This window comes from Glossina fuscipes, unplaced genomic scaffold, assembly GCF_014805625.2.
Source record: "Glossina fuscipes isolate IAEA_lab_2018 unplaced genomic scaffold, Yale_Gfus_2 60, whole genome shotgun sequence".
Taxonomy (NCBI): Eukaryota; Metazoa; Arthropoda; class Insecta; order Diptera; family Glossinidae; genus Glossina; species Glossina fuscipes.
The window spans coordinates 7,432,609-7,452,912 of NW_023998432.1; the positions used below are offsets into that span (position 1 = coordinate 7,432,609).

The 20,304-nt window shown below is 33.9% G+C and overlaps 2 protein-coding genes across 7 annotated transcripts; both read left to right on the forward strand.

Annotated features, from left to right (window-relative positions):
• The first annotated feature begins 405 nt into the window (after positions 1-405).
• Positions 406-20,010, forward strand: LOC119637595 (WSCD family member GA21586). Of its 6 annotated transcripts, XR_005247287.1 has the most exons (9): positions 2,110-2,238; positions 12,842-12,994; positions 14,181-14,304; positions 14,378-14,482; positions 14,541-14,792; positions 15,436-15,605; positions 17,955-18,216; positions 18,587-18,621; positions 19,413-20,010. XR_005247287.1 is itself a non-coding variant. In XM_038033753.1 (7 exons), exons 2-7 carry the CDS (start codon positions 12,848-12,850, stop codon positions 18,102-18,104), a joined length of 948 nt encoding a protein of 315 aa, XP_037889681.1. In that variant the 5' UTR covers positions 2,110-2,238; positions 12,842-12,847; the 3' UTR covers positions 18,105-18,351. The 6 variants fall into 6 exon arrangements, 2 of the variants coding, with proteins under 2 accessions (XP_037889681.1, XP_037889683.1); XR_005247286.1 differs by lacking the exon at positions 2,110-2,238 and adding an exon at positions 406-528 and having other exon boundaries at positions 18,587-20,010; XR_005247284.1 differs by having other exon boundaries at positions 18,587-20,010.
• Positions 3,368-4,565, forward strand: LOC119637596. Its single transcript, XM_038033756.1, has 2 exons — positions 3,368-3,858; positions 3,920-4,565. Exons 1-2 carry the CDS (start codon positions 3,510-3,512, stop codon positions 3,931-3,933), a joined length of 363 nt encoding a protein of 120 aa, XP_037889684.1. The 5' UTR covers positions 3,368-3,509; the 3' UTR covers positions 3,934-4,565.
• Positions 20,011-20,304: the final 294 nt, after the last annotated feature.

Here is a 20,304-nt window from a genome sequence, read left to right on the forward strand (position 1 = left end):
CTTCGTTTTTGCCTTCGAATCTTGATCCTCCTGTTTCGTCTACTCAATATTCATTACTAATTACTGACAATACTGATTAACTTTACTTAACAGTATTTCACTTACCCTTCAGATATATAAACTTTTTACTTCAAAAGACAAACAACCCTGAATGCTCCCTCGTAAATAAACCAACATTGTAGGCAATATGGTATCGTGTGTTGACTACAACCTACATATTACACTCATGTTCTAAGTATCATCACTGATACATCAGTAACCGAATGTTTCGGCCAACGACAGTAAAACCGTTTTTATCACCCTTTACTAAGTTTTTAATACTATGACGTTTAACCATAAATTTCGAAACAACAAATTACATGATATATTTGTCCTCTGCGCCAGAATAAGACTCAAGGAATTTTTATTATAACAGCAGAATATAATGCACAGTATAAAAGAGAGTAAATCTAAAAATTAAAAAAAAAAAACAGAAAAGAAATAAATGTTTACAAAAAATTCTAACAATTTCATGCAGTGTTGCGGAAGGTAAACAAAGAGAGGAGTATAAAAAACTTTATGTACTTTATATCCATCACCACTCGTTTTGTCAAAACGTTTGTAATGCCCACAAAGAGGCTTCAGATACCTCGCAAGGTATATATGTCCTTGATAAGTGTAAATTCTAAATCGATTTAAGCATGTTCATCTAAGCAGTGTCTGTTGTACACACTCTCCTAGTCCAAAAATGAAACTATCGACTTAAAATTTGGCAAAAACATCCGAAGCTTCTTCTTGCTGCTTCTTGCACGCATCTTAATATTGTAAATGGGTCGAAGAACTCGTCTACGATCCCATGTAAACTGAGAACACCTTTTTTTTTCACAAGGAGTAAAAAATTGGTTTTTTGCTGCGGTGGATAAAGCTACAAAAATTTGGACACATTCTATGCGATGATGTAATACGTCTACAAATATGAAAAAAATTGGTCACGCCTGCTATAATGTATCATAATTTAATCTTTTTTTTTTCAAAACGTTTAAACAGCGCAAAGTATACTTCAAAAACCACATAAAGTTTGCTAATTCTTGGCCAGCTTTAAATTCGGTATGCCCGAAGGCATGCCCGTCCGTTCAACTATCCACCTGTCCGTCTGCGTAATTCTGTAGCATCTGCGAAAAACATTCTTCCGTTCGCAAAAATGAAGATATTGCCTAGAAGCTTGTAAAGGACTTTAAAAAGAGAACAAACTTTTAAAAGAATATGTCTACAAAGCCCAAACGTCTATAAAACAAAAATTGTGAACACCTTCGCTTTCCGTGTTTTTTGCTTGTTACTTATAAAGTAAAATAGAAAAACTCAGCCGGGTTCATCTAGTGGTAATGAGTAGGAAAATTTAGTTCTTTTCCTTTTTTTAGGATCACAGTGAGGGGTATAAAAGATTCGGTGACGGTCGAATATAATTTTCATTATTTATTCATTAAGTGCTGTAGAATAGGGTCTAAAAGAGTGCTAATTGACTTAAAGGATAAGAATTATTTTGAAGTATTGTTTTGAAATAGAAACTTCGAAAAAAAATGACTAAAACGCTGACGGCAGTTTGTAAGTATGTTAATAACCGATATATTTTCAGAATTGACGAGCTTCTATTTTACTTTTCAGTTTTCACAATCTTTGATGTGATTTAAGCTGTGCAATTTTTAGAGAGTTAAAAACTTATTTCACAAAATAGCTATGAAAAAGACTGATAATAAAATAATTATATGAATAGCACTATGATATGTATAACTATAATGGTAATAGTCATTTTAAATGAAATCTTGCGGACAGAAGGGACTAATATATATATTTTTTAAACGTGGTAATGTAAGTGGACTGTAGCTCAAAGACATGTAAAGCAATGTTTCGGGTTTTTTCTCATTTCGCTAATTGTTCGAAGTATTTTGCTTTGCAATAAGTTTTGTACCGGAACTTTTCATTGTGCCTTTAGGCGAAGCACTTTTTGTATCTGAGCTTTCGCAATCTTTTACAATTTCTTAAATTTAGAACATGCGCACTATAGTATATTTTCTGTTATTAAAACGTTTTAACGTAGTAGTATATTTGTAGTGGAATAAGTACATATGTGATTAAATTAAAAAAAAATTTTCAGTTCGCTTGTAATCCCAATAAACGCAAAAGAAAAATATTTAACAATGAAACAATGAGTACAGGAAATAATATCAAATTGCAACTATTTTATAATCGTATATTTTTAAGGTAAAAGATATAATAACAATGTAAAGTGACAATCGATTCCATTTCCGATTTTTTTATGGCTTTGTTACATGTTCATTGACAACTTGGTAAAATATTTTGTAGTTAGTATAAGAACTTCGAAACCATTCAAATATGTGCGGTTACATATATGCACGATCTTTAATATCTTGCGACGTGAGATTGGACAGTGTAGAAAATTGGAACGTTGGTGCCTATATGATAGGGTAATTTTGATTCAGTTTATTTAAATAATTCGAATAAGACTATCAAAGTGATAACCATTTTCATATTAACCTATAAAAGTATATCAGAAGACCAAAACCATATAATAAAACTCTATTTGGCTTAGCGTGAAGAAAATCGGTTGAGAATATTATTAATTTAAAGTTGCAGTCTTCTATATATATGTCAGTCACATATCACATAATATGTGGTAGGTTATGGAAGTTAACGTACAGAGGCCTATAAGTTTCAGACAAATGTCACAGTTATCTAGACGTATCTAACATTTGGTTCAATTCTTCTCAAGCATTTGTTTGTATTCATTTTAAAGTCATAAAACAAGTACCACAAAAATATTACATTATTGAGCAAATTGTCAATTTTCGACCCTAGATGTAATTTTTCAAACGCTTTTGGTTTTCCACAACTAAAATTACTGTTTCTTCAAAACAATTCGAGTGTACAATTGAAAAGTTCATGCTCTCATCGCTCTGCCTAAAGTGTTCTTTCTTAGGCGTACCTAAGCGGGCACGATGCTGGGCTTGAACTGAGCCATCCAGTTCTACAGGTAATACTTGTACTGTGTCGAAAAATTCCTTTTCTCGCTGTAGTATTCTCTATTAAAGTCATTAAAGAGTTAAGCATGAAGCCGTGTTTAAGTGGTTTTTTGCTTTCTTAAAATATGCGTGGTCTCAACAGCAACTTAAGCAGGACACTTCCGGACTCTACTGAATTTGGCTATGATACTTTCTCCTTCATTGAAAAGTGGCTTAAATTGTATGTCAACAACTCTGAATATTTTTCAATACAATTCCGGTGTTTGGGCATGGCAAACTTCACTCAAAAGGAGATGTGCCCATTGCTCTTCTTAATGCTGTACCATCCCATGTTTTACTTATACCCACTAGTCGTGAATTTGAATTCATATGCGTCAAAGTGAACATTAACTGTAGAAGTCTTTATATTTCTTGTGCGATGTTTCTGATTCCACAGATAACTTTTTGGTATTGTGGGATTTTAACGTACCCAGTGGCGTTTGGACATGGTTGATGATCAGATCTATCTCTATGCTATCTCTAATGCGTCCATACATGAGAGCTTTCTTCGTGTTTTATTTGACCTTGGTTGCTACCAGTTCAACAATATCCGCGATTCTAATGGCGGTATCTTGGACCTTGTGTTTTACTAGTGTCAACAGCATAGACATTAGCATTCTTCGTGCAGATCATCCTGTATTGCCCGAATATCCATTTCATCCAACTAATCTGTTATCGTTGAAGGAGCTGTTTTATAGGGAAGTAAAGGTGGGCAGTGGTTTTCCTAAGCAGCTGAACTTTAATAAGGTAAACTACAGTATGCTCAATGGTATACTTGATGACTGTAATTGGCTTCTCTACGGTAAGCATATTAAAATCCGTCTCTCCGCTATGTATAATAATTTGCGGTCTGTCATTAATAGGTCCGTGCCATTAAAATTAATATATGTTCATAAGCCCACGCGTCTCCGGTGGTTCAGTAACGAAAAAAGAGTTTTTTTCAAAAATGCAAGCGGATACACTTGATTACATAAAGTACTGAAGTTCAAGACGTGCATTCAATCCTTTAAAACGTTTATACGATTCAAAGTATTTACAAGATACTAAGGGTAAATTGTTTCCTGATGCTAAGAGCTTCTACAAGTAAATGTTGAAAGGAAGATGATAAGGTTTCAAACTCTTATGCGCTCTGCGAATTGTGATTCGTCTGATGGCGACGTTATTGCCAATTTTTTTTCTGCAGAGTTTCTTGAAAAGTCATATAGAGGAAGTAATGTATGCATAGGTAACTATCCGTATGAAATTAAACAATGGAATGTTTTTATCCTAGCAAAGAGGAGGTCCTCAATACAATGATAAATCTAAAGACCCTCAGCGCACTTAAATATTGCGCCCCCTGCACTTACAAATGAGACATTACAAAGACCTTGCAGATGACTACAGAGGTAAAGCCGAACTCAGTTCTACACCGAAGCTATTTGAAGGGTTGGTTACTACAAGACTTATTTCGTCAATTCATGTGGTTATAATTCCTGTGCAACTGCATTTACACATGAAACTCAAGTAAAATAAACAATAGCCGAATTCAATTAACTCTTGCAAGTATATTTTATACTAATTACTATTAACAACTAAAATGAAGTATGTAAGGAGAAGTAAAAAAAAAAAATTAAATAGTATTTCATCTATAAATAATTAAGAAATTAGAAAAAACACGCACGCAACCAGCGCAGAGGTGCACCCACAAACAGTACAGAACCAAGTTACAACTGAACCACTAAGATATCGCAAACGCTTGGCAACCGATACAGTAACCACACCAGTTAATTTTTGAATCATGTGAGATGTTAAGACTGCAAATTACTTCAAGTACGACATAGGCAAATCGCACGTATTAAGCAAAATTGCTTAAATGACTTTATTTCGATATTGAGATTAAGTGATAGACATAATTTAAGTTTCTACAAAGAGCTCTGAACGGATTAAACTGATTATAATTATATTTACATACACTCAGTTTAATGAAAAGAGAAGTGGTTAGGGACATTATAGCTTTTCTCACCAAGTAATATGGGCAAATCGATAGTACCTTTAATTAACTTAATTAGGAAGGAAATACGAAGAGTGAATCTACGTTTCTCAAGCGACGAGAAGTATAACAGAAGGAACCTATTTTCATAAGGAGACAGAGAGACAAGCGGGTCCAAATTCAAATTCCAAAAGGGCAAACAGCAAGAATTGCTTTTAAACGGACTCAATTGAATGCACATAACACTTATAAGAAGCAGACTACAGAATCAAGGTATACTCAATTGGTCTAACTAATTACATGTATACCTTTTTTATAATGTAAGGATCCTTCAGCTCTTTGGACCATCTCTTAATGAAACCAAGCGCGGACCTAGCTTTATTTAAAGAGAGCTTAATGTGCAAATTAAAACGTGATCTTTGATCGAATAGAACCCCTAAGTCGATGAACAAATCAACGTTTTCCGACTTGTGCAAATCAATAAAATATTCAATATTGAATCACTTCCTTTTTAAGAAAGAAAGCTTGTTGCATTTTCAGAGCGAGGTTGCTTAATCGGAACGGATGCGAAAATAGCTACGTTTATTACATTATAGAACGATGATAGCAAGGTTTCAATATTGTTGAAGTGATTACCATAAAACCAGAAATATAATTGCAACAATAAGTGACTTCTGGAAAATTGAAGTCGCCCGACGCTATAACTATATCGGCAGGTTTAGACTTTTTGGCCACGTTTTATGACAGAGCAGCACGTTTCTTATAAACAAAGGAATCCGCAGTTGGGGGAATATAGGGACAAATTACAAATAATTGTTTACTGTCAATTCTCGCAATTTCATCGTCGGGGAAGTAGGAAATTCAAATGAGTAGAACGGGACTGCAGCAGATATGCAATCGATGCTTTCTGAAAAGATGGAAAGAAATGTGAAAAGGTTCCGACGAAAGTAAATCAAGCTTTAATCACATTTCAATGAAATCTAAACAGGAAAACTCCTATTGCTTGACTGAATTTAGGAAAGCCAAGCGAATTTTTGAATTTAGTTCGCTAACATTGTGATAAACAAATGTTACTGGGTCTGAAGAAACATTCAGTTTTTTGAGCGTGGAAGAAATTCCGAACTAATATTACGGGGCCGATCTCAAGGAATGAATTCCTTAATTAACCCAATGGTTTGTTTAACAAAATTTCCATGTTTTCAATCAGAACTAACTGTTTAGTAGTCGTGAGAGCTCTAGATTGAGATAGATCCAATTTGAAAATGTTTACACGTTTCAAATTGACGAATGGGATTTTTGCAGCCGGAAAACTTTTTATATTATCCTCAGAGGTGTAAGGCGCCAGTCTTGATATGAGGAGTGTCGATTGAAGATGTCGTCCCTATTAGCAACAATAGTATTCGCAGTTAGAGAGTTTTGAGTTGACGAGAACGTAGAGGGGTGACCACATTTGCACCTGCAGCTTGTGCGATTCGCCCAGCACGGTGACCAGCGGACACACCCGAACAGCTAAGGGGAGAGGAGAATTTGTTATTTTTATTAATATTCTTTGGAGATGTAGACAGAAGTGCCTGAATATCACCACTGTGAGAAGATACCCTTGCCACTTTGGCGTAACTGGAACGAGGAGGGCTTCCGGCTTATTTTTAAGTTCAGTAGTACCACGTGTTTCAACGATAGACGAAACGTTAGCATTTTTTGCAGGCTAGGACGGAACACTCGAATTAGTTGACGAATGATTTTTTCAAACTTTTCGTACAATGTCACGAGATTTTTACTTAATTCTTAAAATCCATTCCGTGAAAAGCTTATAAGTCAATCTTCTGCTTCCTACAGTCGGGAAATGATCGACGTCATCCTTTCGAAGGATCAAGAGTGGCATCTGCAGCATGGCCACCGATACCTCCACACTTCGTGTGACAAAAACGTTCGCAAAGTCAACAATTAATGAATCGCCCAGAATCAGGGCCTGGTTTTGTTCGATGTGATGTAAACGAACATTGTGAAAAAAAAAGCAAAAAAGTTCTCTCTTTAATTAAATGCAAATTTCGCACCATTATAAACACAGCAAACCCAGAGAAAAACTGCCGCAAACCAATATAGATGTTTGAAACCAAGAACAAACAAAAAATGAAAAAAGGACTTTTTGAAGGGAGCAACAAATGCTGATTGCAAAAACCAAAATGACTATTAACACAACAAGTTCGATAAATTTAAATACTTTTATACCCGCCTGAGTGGCCGAGTACTCAAGAGTCTCGACTAACAACTCTCAATGGTCGTGGTTCAAACCTTAAGTACGGTAGAGTTTTTAACAAAAGCCAAAAGTCTTAAATGCTAGTGCTTTAAGACTTTATTCTAGAGTTTAGAATTTACTCTCTAGCTAAATGTATAATAATAATAATTATAATAATAATAAAAACTTTTATAATTAATTAGACTGTAAAAGCGTATAACGCAATAAAGCAATAAAAAAAAAATTATAAATTTCCCCGCATAAAGTAAAACTGCGCGACCACAGCGCGTGCGCGGAGGTGCCAAACATAATAATTCTACCTCCTTGAGTTAATCTGTCACATTTATCAAGATTTTGCTGACCCTAAATGAATAGGTGTTGTCTACAAAAATCTACTGAAAGCATTTGACAGTAATTATCACTCTCTTCTCCTCAATAAATTCAACAGCGAATTTGTACTGTATAATGTAGTAATTTTACAGAATCTCTGGCGTTTCTTAGGGAAGTCATTTGGGTGCAATTCTTTTTCAATTTATTTATGAATGATTACTGACGTGTGTTAAACACTCGCACATCCTAATATCAAGAGATGATGTGAAGATTTTCCGCCCGGTTATTCAGCTGAAAATGTTAGACTACTACAGTTGAACTTAAACGAATTGTACGGCTGGCAGACTAATGGCATGTCACTCAATTTAAATAAATGTAGTAAGCTTTCGTTTGCTTGATGTAACCAATTCGCATTCGTTATGTATACTTAGTTAACGTGCAATTCTTTAGTGACCTTGATCGGTGGATCCCAAATTGCGATTTCACCTTCATATTTAGACCTGCGTTAACAAGGCGAAGTCGCTATTGGGCTTTATGAAAAGTTGGGCTAAGATATTTAACGAACTGTAGATTGATAAACGCCTATTTACCTCGTTTGTGAGACCTGTATTAAAATAGTCGATTATGGTATGGTTACCTACTCGCAAGTTACACGCCTACTTAACAGAGCCGATTCGAAAAGAATTTTTATTATTTGCTATCAAACTTAGCTATTAGTTATTTAATTATATTAATAGAATAATTAATTAATTGATAATTCATTAATAATAATATACTATTTAATTATTTATTCGCATATAAATATTTGTAGTGTTTTAAAATATAATCATTTTTTTCCTTTTTTGGGGTTCAGGGTATTGTTGTTAAAAGCTTTTACAGATTATTCCCCCCTGGTCTTAGCTAGATACGGGTAACATTAAATCCTTTTTTTGGTTTTTTTCTTCTCCTTACCTTGATATTGATTGAATTTTTTAATGTAGCAAACAATCTTAAACTAAATAAATAAAACCATATTCTCCCTTGAACTTTTTTACAATTCTTTCCAGGTTTTCAGAAATGATCGATTGGATCGCATTGGTGGTGATGTATTAATTGCCATATCTCCGTCATTTCCGTCCAAATCAATTGAATTTCCTACTACTCTTGACGTTGAGTTTATCGCCATTTGAGTGAAAATGCCTAATAAACAACTATTTATAACCTGCTCCTATATTCCCCCAAATTCTGATATTTCCATATCTAAGAAACAGGCCGCCCTAATTTGTGAAGTGGCCAAGCAGTCGAAATCGTCCGATTTGGTAGTTGTGTTGGGAGATTTCAATTTGCCTTAAGTGACTTGGCGTAACAGTGATAATTCTGGCTAATTCAACATCTGATAGAGCTATTGTGTTCTTTAACGAATTATTTGATCATAATTTAGTTCAATACATCCGTATCCCTAATTGTAATGGTATACTGCTTGATCTCTGCTTTGCCGATTTCCCTGAGATTAGTGTAAATCGTTGTCCACCTTTTAGTTTACCTGAGAATCCTTATCATCCAGCAATGCGCATTTCCTTTCATTACAAGCATGATCGTTCGTTGAACTGTTTTAATGTTCTAAATCCAATTTTCCAAATAAATATTACGATTTTCATAAAATCAATATTGTATTGCTAAAATATCACCTTTCACATATAATGCTTGATTTCTCAATCGAAGATATTGAAAGCTTGTTGTTATCGTTCTACAATACATTAAATCTAGCTATTGCTGCATCTGTTCCGATTAAGTAGTGCCGAGATCGAAGCAGGTGTCCATCGTGGTTTAATAGAACAATTAAATATTACAAGAATAGAAAAAACACGCTATTCAATAAATATTCGAAAAGTGGCCCTGCTCTTCACTATTTCGCTTACTCCGTGGCGAGGCATAGATTTAACTCCCTCAACCACCATTATTACTGCAGATACCTTCAGTTCATTAAATCCTCTCTGTTTGCGAATCCTAAATACTTTTTCAAATTAGCTAACTCTAAAAGAAAAATTTCCGCACATCCCTCGTATGTTTCTTTTAATGGCTCTGATTCCTCGAATGATTTTGAAATCCCAAATCTGTTCGCTGAGTGCTTCCGTCGAAACTATTCGACTGCTAATTCCGATTTATCCGCAAACTACCCATATCCTATAACTAACTTGGTTTCAATTCCTAATTCGGTTATTGCTGAGGATGAGGTTTTTAAAGGCTTCAGCTCTCTAAAATATAGTTGTGCGCCTTAACCTAATGGAATTCGATCATGTGTACTTAAATCTTGCGCTGTCGACTTCTGTTGAGTTATCTCTAAGATTTTTAACCGGTCTCTGAACTTAGGTGTGTTCCCTTTGTATTGGAAGAGTAGTTTCCTTATTCCTATTCACAAAAGTGGAAGTAAACAACTTTTTGGGAACTACAGAGGCATAACCAAATTGAGTGTCTTGCCTAAACTGTTCGAGGGAATCGTGACTCAGCATTTGGCCTTTTCCATTAATTCGTATATTACCCCACACCAGTATGGCTTCGGAAAGGGAGATCTACGGTCACTAATTTGTTAGAGTTTACTTTTCTAGTGGCTCTCGCACAGATGTAATATACACTGATTTAAGCAAAGCGTTTGATTTGGTTAACCATAACTAACTTATTTTTAAACTCCAAGCCTCTGGCTTCCCTTTCTATTTAGAGAAATGGATAAGCTTTTACCTGCACAATAGATCTTTCAGGGTTCTGTTTAACTTCGTCACCTCGGATCAATTCCCCGTGACGTCTGGCGCACCTCAAGGCAGCCAATAAGGTCCTATTTTATTTAGTTTATACATTAATGATCTCCCATCGGTGATTAATTCCAGTCAGATCTTAATGTATGCTAATAATGTGAAACTGTTTTGTTCCTTCTCTCTAGAATCGCAATCACATCAGCTTCAAAGTAACTTGAATAATTTTGTTGCATGGTGCTCTTCAAAATCTTCTGAAACTAAATCTAAGTAAATGTAAGAAGATTTCTTTTTCAAGAAGAAAATCATTCATTATTCAGTATTTCATTGATTCGCATAAGTTGGAGGACGTCGATACGTTCACAGGTTTAGGCGTTCTATTTGACCATAGATTACGTTTCAATTTGCATATTGAGCTCTCGTTAAGCAAAACTAGGTTCGCGCTTGGTTTTATAGAGAGGTGGTCCAAAGAGCTTGATGATCCCTACATAACGAAAAGGCTGTACATGTGTTTGGTTAGACTTATAGTTGAGTATGTCTCTATTGTGTGGTTTCCTTCATATAGGTGCTATATGGATTGAACTGAATCTGTTCAAAACCAATTCTTCCTGTTTGCCCTTAGGAATTTGGGTTGGGATCCGATTGCTTCTCTTCCCCCCTATGAAAATTGGTTGCTTCTGTTCTCCTTACCGTCTCTCGAGAAATGTAGGTTTGTTCTTGGCGTTTCCTTCGTAACCAAAGTAATAAATGGTGCTATCGACTTGCCTGCATTACTTGGTGAATTAAGCTTTAATGTCCCAAACCGCTTCTCTAAGCACTTGATCTTGGTTAAGCTTAGTCAATGTAAATATAATTATGAGTTGTTTAGCCCGGTCAGAGTTGTTTGCAAGAACCTATGTAATGTCTTTCAATTATTCTCATTATTTGACCCTTTAAAGTCCATTAAAGCAACATTGCTTAATAGGCGTAATTTACCTATGTCGTACCTAAAAGAGCTCTTAACCTTAAAAAGTCATTATGAGTCGAAAATTCATTGTTGTTAACTACTATCGGTTGCCAAGCTTATGCATGTTTGCGATGACTTAGGGATTCATTTACAATTTGGTCCTGTACTGGTTATGGGTGTGGCTCTATGCTAGTTTTGCACATGCTTTTTTTTTTCCTTCTTATTTGTTTTATTATACTTATACTAAGTTTTAATATTAATTAATTTAAGATCTGCTTTGAACTCAATTGAACTCGACTGTCAAAATTTTTAGTTGAGTTTCTTGTATTAGTGAAATAAATAAATAAATACATAAATAATGCACAAGCGTGTGTGCGGAAATAGTTAGATGTGTTTGCATTAAATGATATCGCGTACATACGCACGGTTGGGTTACGTCTTATCAGAATCTTGTCGAGAATATGTTTTCTAAAAAGTTACAACACTTTCTGAAAAAGTTATTTTGATAGTTAAAAACAATACCAGATGGCGTTGTCTGCACTAGGCCACATTCGAACACGGTTTAAACAAGTTCGTTAAAGGATGCTGTTTTCGCTTCATAGAGACAGTGTTGTTACTTTAGGTAGGTTCATTGACAATTTCGCTCACATTATAATAGAAAGCATAAACGCTTCCAATCTATCAAAATGGGAAAGAAGTAAGACGCACTTGTGTGTGTGATATGCGATTCAACATTTCACTACTGAAGCGAAGAAAAATAACTAATTTGCCATCCAAAAGAGAAAATGGTTTCCATCGTTTTATTTGTATTTTAAAAAGCCGATGACAATACTGCTTGATGCCGTTTGACTGAACTATTAACACTTTGCAGCCAATACAGCCATAGTGGAGGCTTTCGCAAGTCGTCGTAGAAGTTAGGGACGCTAGTTTGGCGGCATGATGTCATTACGACGAGGAGAGTTGAGTTTTGTTTTGTACACATTTAACATTTGAAGACATTTTTTATGTGTTATAAATATTATTAAGTATAACAAATGAGGCTGAAAAAGTGCTGCGCTCTTCAGTATTTATATAAGTACGTTACACCCCTAAGGAAGCAAAAGCTCCGAAAATCTAAATTTGCTTCGAGTAGCCGGTGTGATAATTTTCGGACGAGTAATAATATTTTGCGAGTTGAATGGCGCTGCGGCTAATCTGAGGAACACTATTGCGAATAATTAAAGTAAAATAGCAAAAATTTGTAAGCAAGTACAATTATATGTGGCCCATATTTCTTTAAACGCGACTGTATTTCATTGTTGGTCCCGATGACCTAAGTTTTACACCCTAAAGCTTTGCTTAGGGCTTAGTTAATTTCTAATATTAATTTATTTAAGTTTTAAGATACCATAAGTATTAGCCTTTTACTCCAACATTTGTGGTTTAGTGGTTTCTGTATGTAATGTACACTGGTTAAAAATGCCTACCAGATGCTTGAAACGTATTGAGCGTTTAATATTTCGTTTCGTTCATTTGGTCTCAGTAATTTTTTGGTCTTATATAAAATATTATGAATTAATTAAATTGTTTATTTTTCAGTAATGAATGATTATCGTAATGGTCTTCCAAAGTTGGCGACTTTGCGGAGTGACAGCAACAATTGTCGTTTATATTGGTGGCGTGTTGTTCTTAACGATGAACAATGTTCCAGGGTCGCATCCAAAGCGTGTTCGATTCGAACATTTCGCAGAGGTACCTTGACTTACTTGAACATTCTTCACACTTAACACCTGTTTTTTCAAGAGTGTTTCGAAAATCTTTAATGATTATCAAATTTTCGCAAGGAATTCGTAAGTGCTCCTCTTTAGTTAATTAGGAGATATGCGTTAATGTATTGCACGGACTGCTTTTACGCCATTTTGAAAAATGTATTTAGACATGTCATTTCTAAAACCTCTTTCAAAGTCTCGTATTTTAACGAAATGAAAGTCTATGTTACGTTTCTTGTTATGCATTTGAACCAAAATTAAACACAGAAGTTGATTGTTGGCAGCTTCTGAATATCCGGTTTATATGCGAAGATATATAGCGTAATTCTAGAAAAATTCTAGCCATACAAACGAAAGTGTTGATAAAGGATCACATGGGAAAGCTTTTTTTTCTTCTACTTATTAACGAACAGCAATTATATAATCTTATTTGTCATTAGTAATCTCAGCATAGGAGGGCTAGTATTAGTTATACCAGTGCTATACATACAAGCAAAACCAAAAATTTGGTGATATTCACGATATTTAACGGTTAATCTAACCCACGTGGATCCGATATGTTCAAATTGCGCTAATAAACAATTTACTTTCATATATTTTTAAAAGGGAAGCTTGTTTTTCAAGAGGATATGTACAGTTCTAAGGTTTGATTCGCAACCTCTATATCTGGTTTGGGTGTATTTTCTTATTATTTTCTATTACAATGTACTGTAGCAAAACTCAAGGTTGCTTTTCTAAGCGTGAGAGTTACTTTAAAATTGCAAGTTCAGATTTTTTGATATAATTTTAAACCAGCTCGCTTTAGGCTGTTTCCCCTTTTCGATTTTCGACAACTTCTAACATATGTCTGCAAGTCTTACTATATTTGCCGAGCCTTGGACTTTTTAAATTAATATATATATTCTTTATGAACAAAATGAGTTTCAGTTTTTTACCTTAAGTTAAAGAAAATCGGCAACAAAGATAACATTGATAAGAATTTCTCAGTATTTCAAAGCATACGAGTCCACTTGTCGGTAATGTTTTCAAAAATAAGTGAATTCAGTATAAAATAAATTAATTTATAGTCCTAGTTTTGTCATTCAGATTTATGTATGAAAACAAATTAATTTAATTGAAGATGGAAAGATAGTGTGACCTTTTATATTTGTGTCTATTGTGTTCTTTAGTTTTCTAATTACCGAAGTCAGAGGGTTTCTGGTCTTAATCGAAAGATGACTATTAGATGGTGCAAAGAACTAAAATACATGCAATCTGAGCTTCCAGTAGACACTACAACATCTGAATATAATAGTATGTACTTTAATTCCATACACTGAAGAATAAAACTATACCTTCAGTCATTGTCCTCTACCAACCATTTTAGCTCCTTATCAAGTCGAGCCGAGAATACAGATGGGATTAACAGCATTGGCTTCATTTCCGGGCAGTGGAAATACGTGGCTGCGGTATTTATTACAACAATCCACAGGTGGGTATGCTGTGCATGTGTTATTTCTTGTGTAAAATTATTTGCTGTGTATTTATAGGCATTTTGACTGGAAGTATATACAAGGATTACGGTTTATTGAAAACGGGCTTCCCAGCTGAAAATGTTTGTAATAATTCAGTATTGTTGGTGAAAACGCATGAATGGGGTCCTAAAGCCTGGGCGTTATTTTCTAAAGCTTTACTTTTAGTGCGAGACCCAGAAAAAGCCATTTTAGCTGAATTTAATCGACAAAGTGGTGGTCATGTGGGTTTCGCATCTCCAGATCGTTACAAGCGAACTAGAGGCAAATGTTCGTATATGTAAAGACATGCATCTTTGGATGTTATTATGCCCTACACTATATATAATGCAGGATATATTAAGTTCTTATGAATGTATGTATTTCGTAAAAGATATTAAGATAGGCTCATTTTTTGTTATAATGATCGCTCAGAATCATTTTTTTAAGTCGATTTAAACCTGTATGCCTGGTTCCACCATTTTTGGACAAGTCCTACATGTACCCTAGTGTGAAAAACTTGAATCGCACGCATCGATTTTTTCATCGCCTTTCTCCATGCGTGGTTTTACGAAAACTTAAGGTTTATATTGCAAACAGATCCAATTTTATATATCTTATGTTGAAAACTTGTCCGTTATTAACTATGTGAAATTTGGCCCACCTTGGCTTAGTTGCTCGATTTCATCAATATAAGGGTTTCCATGAAAATCAAACCTTTATGTCTCAATGAAGTCTAATTTTTAGTTCTTAATCACCTTCTTCTTTATTAAGGGCCACACAATTAAAACGTATTTCCATAGATACAAGTTGTAATTTTCGGTATTTTATCACGAAAATATGCGAACAAATGTATTAAGACAACTGGTGTAGGGTATTTAACGGTCGGTCTTGCTCGACTATAACGTTTATACTTCTGTTATCATAATTCTAGATTGGCAACAATTTGTAGCAAACAAACTGCATGGTTGGGAGCTTATGAATATTAATTGGGCTCGAAATTTCACAGGAAATATAAAAATTATTTTTTATGAAGATTTGGTCAACAAACTCGAACCAGTGTTAAGAAATATATTAGAATTTCTGGAGTTTCCTATTAACGAGGTGTGTATGAAGACAAATTCTTAAAGTCAGGTCTAGCGCCGACTCGGGAGCAAAGTGGAAATGAACTTTAATAAAGAAGTCCAGAGTTACTTTATTTTTTTCTATTATTACATGTTTATTGGCCTTTGAGGACATAAATATAAATAACACAAAACACCTAAATAAAATCCACTACAGGCATGTAAAATGTATGTTAAAAATCAACTAAAATAGTATGTTCTGTCTGTTAATTTTAGGAGTTTTACCGAAACATGAAAGTTGGAGGAAGGAATGAAAACGGTTCCAGCACAGTCTTCGCTAGATTCCAGAAACCAGCTTCTGAATTGGGCGTGATCCGTTCAGAAACATATACGTAATATCCGAAAGATTGAAACAAATTTGTAAAGAAAAAAATTGTGAATATCTTAACTTCAGATATTATACAAAAAATTACAATGTAAAAAAATCTAAAAATTCGATGTTTAAACCGCAAATTAACATAAAGACTTAAGATTTACAAATATTAAATTTCAATCTCCAGTATCTAAGATATGCGCTTAACCGAATGAAAGTTTCTTACACATTATCGTAGCAGCGGTTATTGGGAGAATAATTAGACTACGTGATAACCAGGATGTGTTAAGAGATCAAGGAAGAAGTTAACAGGTTTTTTTTACTAAAAATGGGAACACCTTTTTTTAAGTCTTAATGAAATTTATAAAAATATGAGCCATTTTTATTGATAAACTGCATTTTTTTGTAGTAAAACCATGGGTGCATCAAAATAAAATTTTTCGGATTTCTAGGAACAAAATGGGATAAGCGTCGTTCAAAAGACTTCTTTTGAAGTTAGTAATATATTTGCCTCATTTGACAGAATATTCTGCAGTTGTTTACCATTAAGGGCAGGATAATCCGCAAACAAACATTGTTGGGTAGGTTTAGTTGAGCGTGTCGGATTTGTGAAACATATAGTGCATTTAGACCGATGAGGCAAATGGGCTAAGAGAGTTCTACAGAGAATAAAAGAAATGATAACCGGACGAGGCTTTTATGGTGGATGAGTCGAAACTTTCCAGCCAAGCTATTTGAACTTTTGCCAGCTCATTTGAAATGGTCATGTTGAAAGACTATGCCGTGCTGTTTCGTGGATACTCCATATAGCACGTTTTACTTACTTTTAGTTGTTGACTATAGAGAGTGAAATTTGATCGCCTCGTGAAACACCATTCTCTTTCAAGTTCAACAAATATAAGGCATTGCTTTATGTGGCGTGAGCGCAATTTTTGGTGTTGTTTGTGTAGTTTAATCAATTTTCGACCATGGTCTGTTTTGCATATGATTATCACGTATGACCCACTTTTTGTTGCCCCTTATTAAAAGGGGCTCCATATCGGTTCGTCCCAATAGCGATTTGCAATTAGGAGTTTGATTTCGCTACTACTCCAAGTGATACCCAAATAGAGAAATTCCTCTCCAATTGATCTTATGCAAATGGTTTATAATTGTCGTTGGCCACTGTTTCGTGACGATGTCATAAGGCAAAGTCAGGCGATTTTCTCAGTTTTTTCGCCGATTTAGCAACAATTGATCGAAGTTTACAGAGCGCAAAACTTGAAATGATCATTTGTGTGGATTTTCCCCTCAAACACCATGAACCTTTTAAGCAGCCGGCGAAGCGTTATAATCTTATCCAAAGTAATGTTATAATATATAGCGGATTTTTTCCGCAAATTTGACTCATTGCGATTGCTTTCAAATGAATTAACATGTGTGACAATATCACTTTTTAATTACTTATTAGCTGTCATGACTTCACAGGTTCAGAATTGCAAAAGTGGTGTCAACGCCATGAACTTTTTTCATAACTTAATTTTAACTGCAAATTTCTCATTTATTTTTGAGAAAGGTCAAATTTACGTAAGGTCGATTTCCTTCTGGTGGGATCAGGGCCCTTATTAAATTTTTGAAGTGCACTTCAATGCAATTATATATACATTAATAGTCAAAGCATATATTGATTAAATTTGGGCTTTGCATCTTATTGATAATGGGCTTAGAATGTAAATAGCGGCCACAGTAATAGATGAACGGATAAAGGGGCGGTAAAATCGATCCAGATCTTCAAATAAGTAATATGTTGAGTTATGCGGTCGAAGAGAACAATAATTTTGCATATCCTCACTCTCAAGTGATGGTAATAAAGGAGGGCACGTCAAAAAGTTATTACTACTTCCTGATATTTCTTGCTGGACCTGACTAAATTTTAATGTACTTTTAATATGTTCCCCAGTTGGGGTGTTTATATTTTTTGTTATTTCATGCTCGGAATTTAATTTTTGCTGCATTCATATACATATTGAAATCAAGACCCTTTTGAATTGTGCACTGGTGAGAAAAGAGGGCATCTTCCGAAGAAAAAAGCGTATTTTGTCATTCGATCCTTATACACCAGCAATGAGAGTTCAATTGAGAGAAAAAAAACAGTACGTATATACAATATTGGGACGATTGAGTTGAGATGGGAAAATAATGTGGTGTAATAAATCAAATTGCTGCAATGTAATGTTAGCATAAATCCGTTTTAAAACTCTAATAAATATATATGCAGAGTATTTTACTTACACGTTGGGTAAGTTCAACATATCTACATATCGTTTTTTTATTAAATTATTTTTATTATTATTGTTATTATTATTAGTGATGTTAATTATTTTGATATGTTTGTGCAATTGTTATCATATGTTACGTTTATTTTATTATTACTATTACTACATATCTGATTATTATTATTATTATTATTATCAGTGACGTTATTTATTTTAATATATTTGTGCAATTGTTATCATACATTTTGTTTATGTTATTATTGCTATTATTTCATATCTGGTTATTATTATTATTAGCGATGTTATTTATTTTGATATGTTTGTGCAATTGTTATTGTTTATTGTATTATTACTATTATTTGATATCTGGTTTTTCTTGTCATGCCGCCCAAGCTTACTCACCTAAATGTTTGCCTTAATAGGTAAAGGTAAGAAAAGTTTTAACTCCATAGCAGAACTAATCATTTTATAATTGGCTCATTGTGCGTTACATAAAGCCCACAAACGAAAAGAAATTTGTTAAAATTTGAACTATTTTTCCCTAAACTTTCAGGAGTCGTTCGACGAAATTTAGACTATTTGTTATTTTTTGAGTAAAGGGGATATGATGAAATGATTACAATCGATATTGAACAATACTCGTGAATCGTTGTCATTATATGTTATATTACATTTCCTAGCGATAATAAACATATGTAGGCATATTAAAAACTTTCATATATCCTAAAAACGTACCACATAAACGGCTTGCATATTTTTCACGACGTTAAAAAAGCTACTTCGGCTCGAGTCGAATTTTTAAAATATTAATAGCTTCGTTGAATTTAATTCCAAAATAGAACGATGGTCCCCTATACATAACAAACACTAAAAATTAAACATAATATTTAAATAAATCATTTAATTCATATACAGGCATTTCTTCAAATTGAACCCAGGCCGATTGTTTTTGGCATCGAAAGTTTAATAAGGGAAACCTAAAGAAACATGAAAAGTTTATAAGTAAGGCTTTGAGGTCATAAATTAAGAACGAAAGGATATTGTCGATTATTTGGGAATAGTGTAAAGGCCCGTACACCAAATTCGGGATGTCCGTTATGTAGTATATGTAATAAGTATTTGACGAATTTGTAAGACACATTATTCAATTATTGGGTATAAATTCAAATCTTAACAATTTGACTAATGTAGATAAGCTTATTTTGTCTACTTTTGATAGCATTACGTTGGCTCAGACGCTGTTTTCGTTTGCTGGTACCGTGCGAAGTCATTTTCCAAGGACGTATAACAACGTATTTCGATATTATTGACTAATCTTGGAAAATTTATTACATTATCAGTCGTAATACAATTGATTTATCACCATAAAAATTGTGAGTTGAATTGGGCGCATATAATCTAAGTAACAATATTAATACTAATTTGTAAATTAATTTGTTAAAAAGAAAACAATTTTATTTTTTATTAATAAATAATTTACTAATATTTACTTCGTATATGTACGTAAATATATGATTATAGTGGTGAAATAAAGCACTAACCTAAATTTTCTGAATCCAATAGATATTTATACCTCGACCTGTATTTAGAAATAATATTGTTGATTATCTTAAAATAATGATATAGTATAACTTTTTTGAGAAGCTGGGCAAAGGATCAGAGAAAACTTTTTTATATGCAGTCAATAACTAATTTAAATAATCTGCAACTCTACTAGTGCATGCCCCAGCCGATTCGAACACAGGCAGTGTGAATAATCGAAGATGTGGTGGTGCGACCGATCGATATATTGTGAAAAAATATAAATAAAAATATATTCAAATAAAAAAACACAGATTATATCTGTTGCAAAATAGACCGTATATCTATTAATATCGGATACGATATGCGAATATTAAACATTTGAATGCTATTATTAAATATAAACTGTTATCTACAGGCCAATTACTCCGTAGGGATCATACTCCTGTTGTACTTTTAGATGCACTTGTATAAACATTTCTAAAAATATCTTTCGTAAATTGCAAGTTACACATTTGTAGGCGAATTGCCTCTGCTTTTACATAAGATTTGCAGTCAGCAACTACATTTGACAGTTTTAGCTGCTGTTT

What these genes read in the sequence shown, in the direction of transcription:
- LOC119637596 (XM_038033756.1), top strand. Translation starts at nt 3,510, where the DNA reads ATGATCAGATCTATCTCTATGCTATCTCTAATGCGTCCATACATGAGA.
- LOC119637595 (XM_038033753.1), top strand. Translation starts at nt 12,848, where the DNA reads ATGATTATCGTAATGGTCTTCCAAAGTTGGCGACTTTGCGGAGTGACA. An exon ending in TACAACATCTGAATATAATA is followed by an intron (nt 14,305 to 14,377) that starts GTATGTACTTTA and finishes CAACCATTTTAG; the next exon opens with CTCCTTATCAAGTCGAGCCG. An exon ending in TTTATTACAACAATCCACAG is followed by an intron (nt 14,483 to 14,540) that starts GTGGGTATGCTG and finishes GTGTATTTATAG; the next exon opens with GCATTTTGACTGGAAGTATA.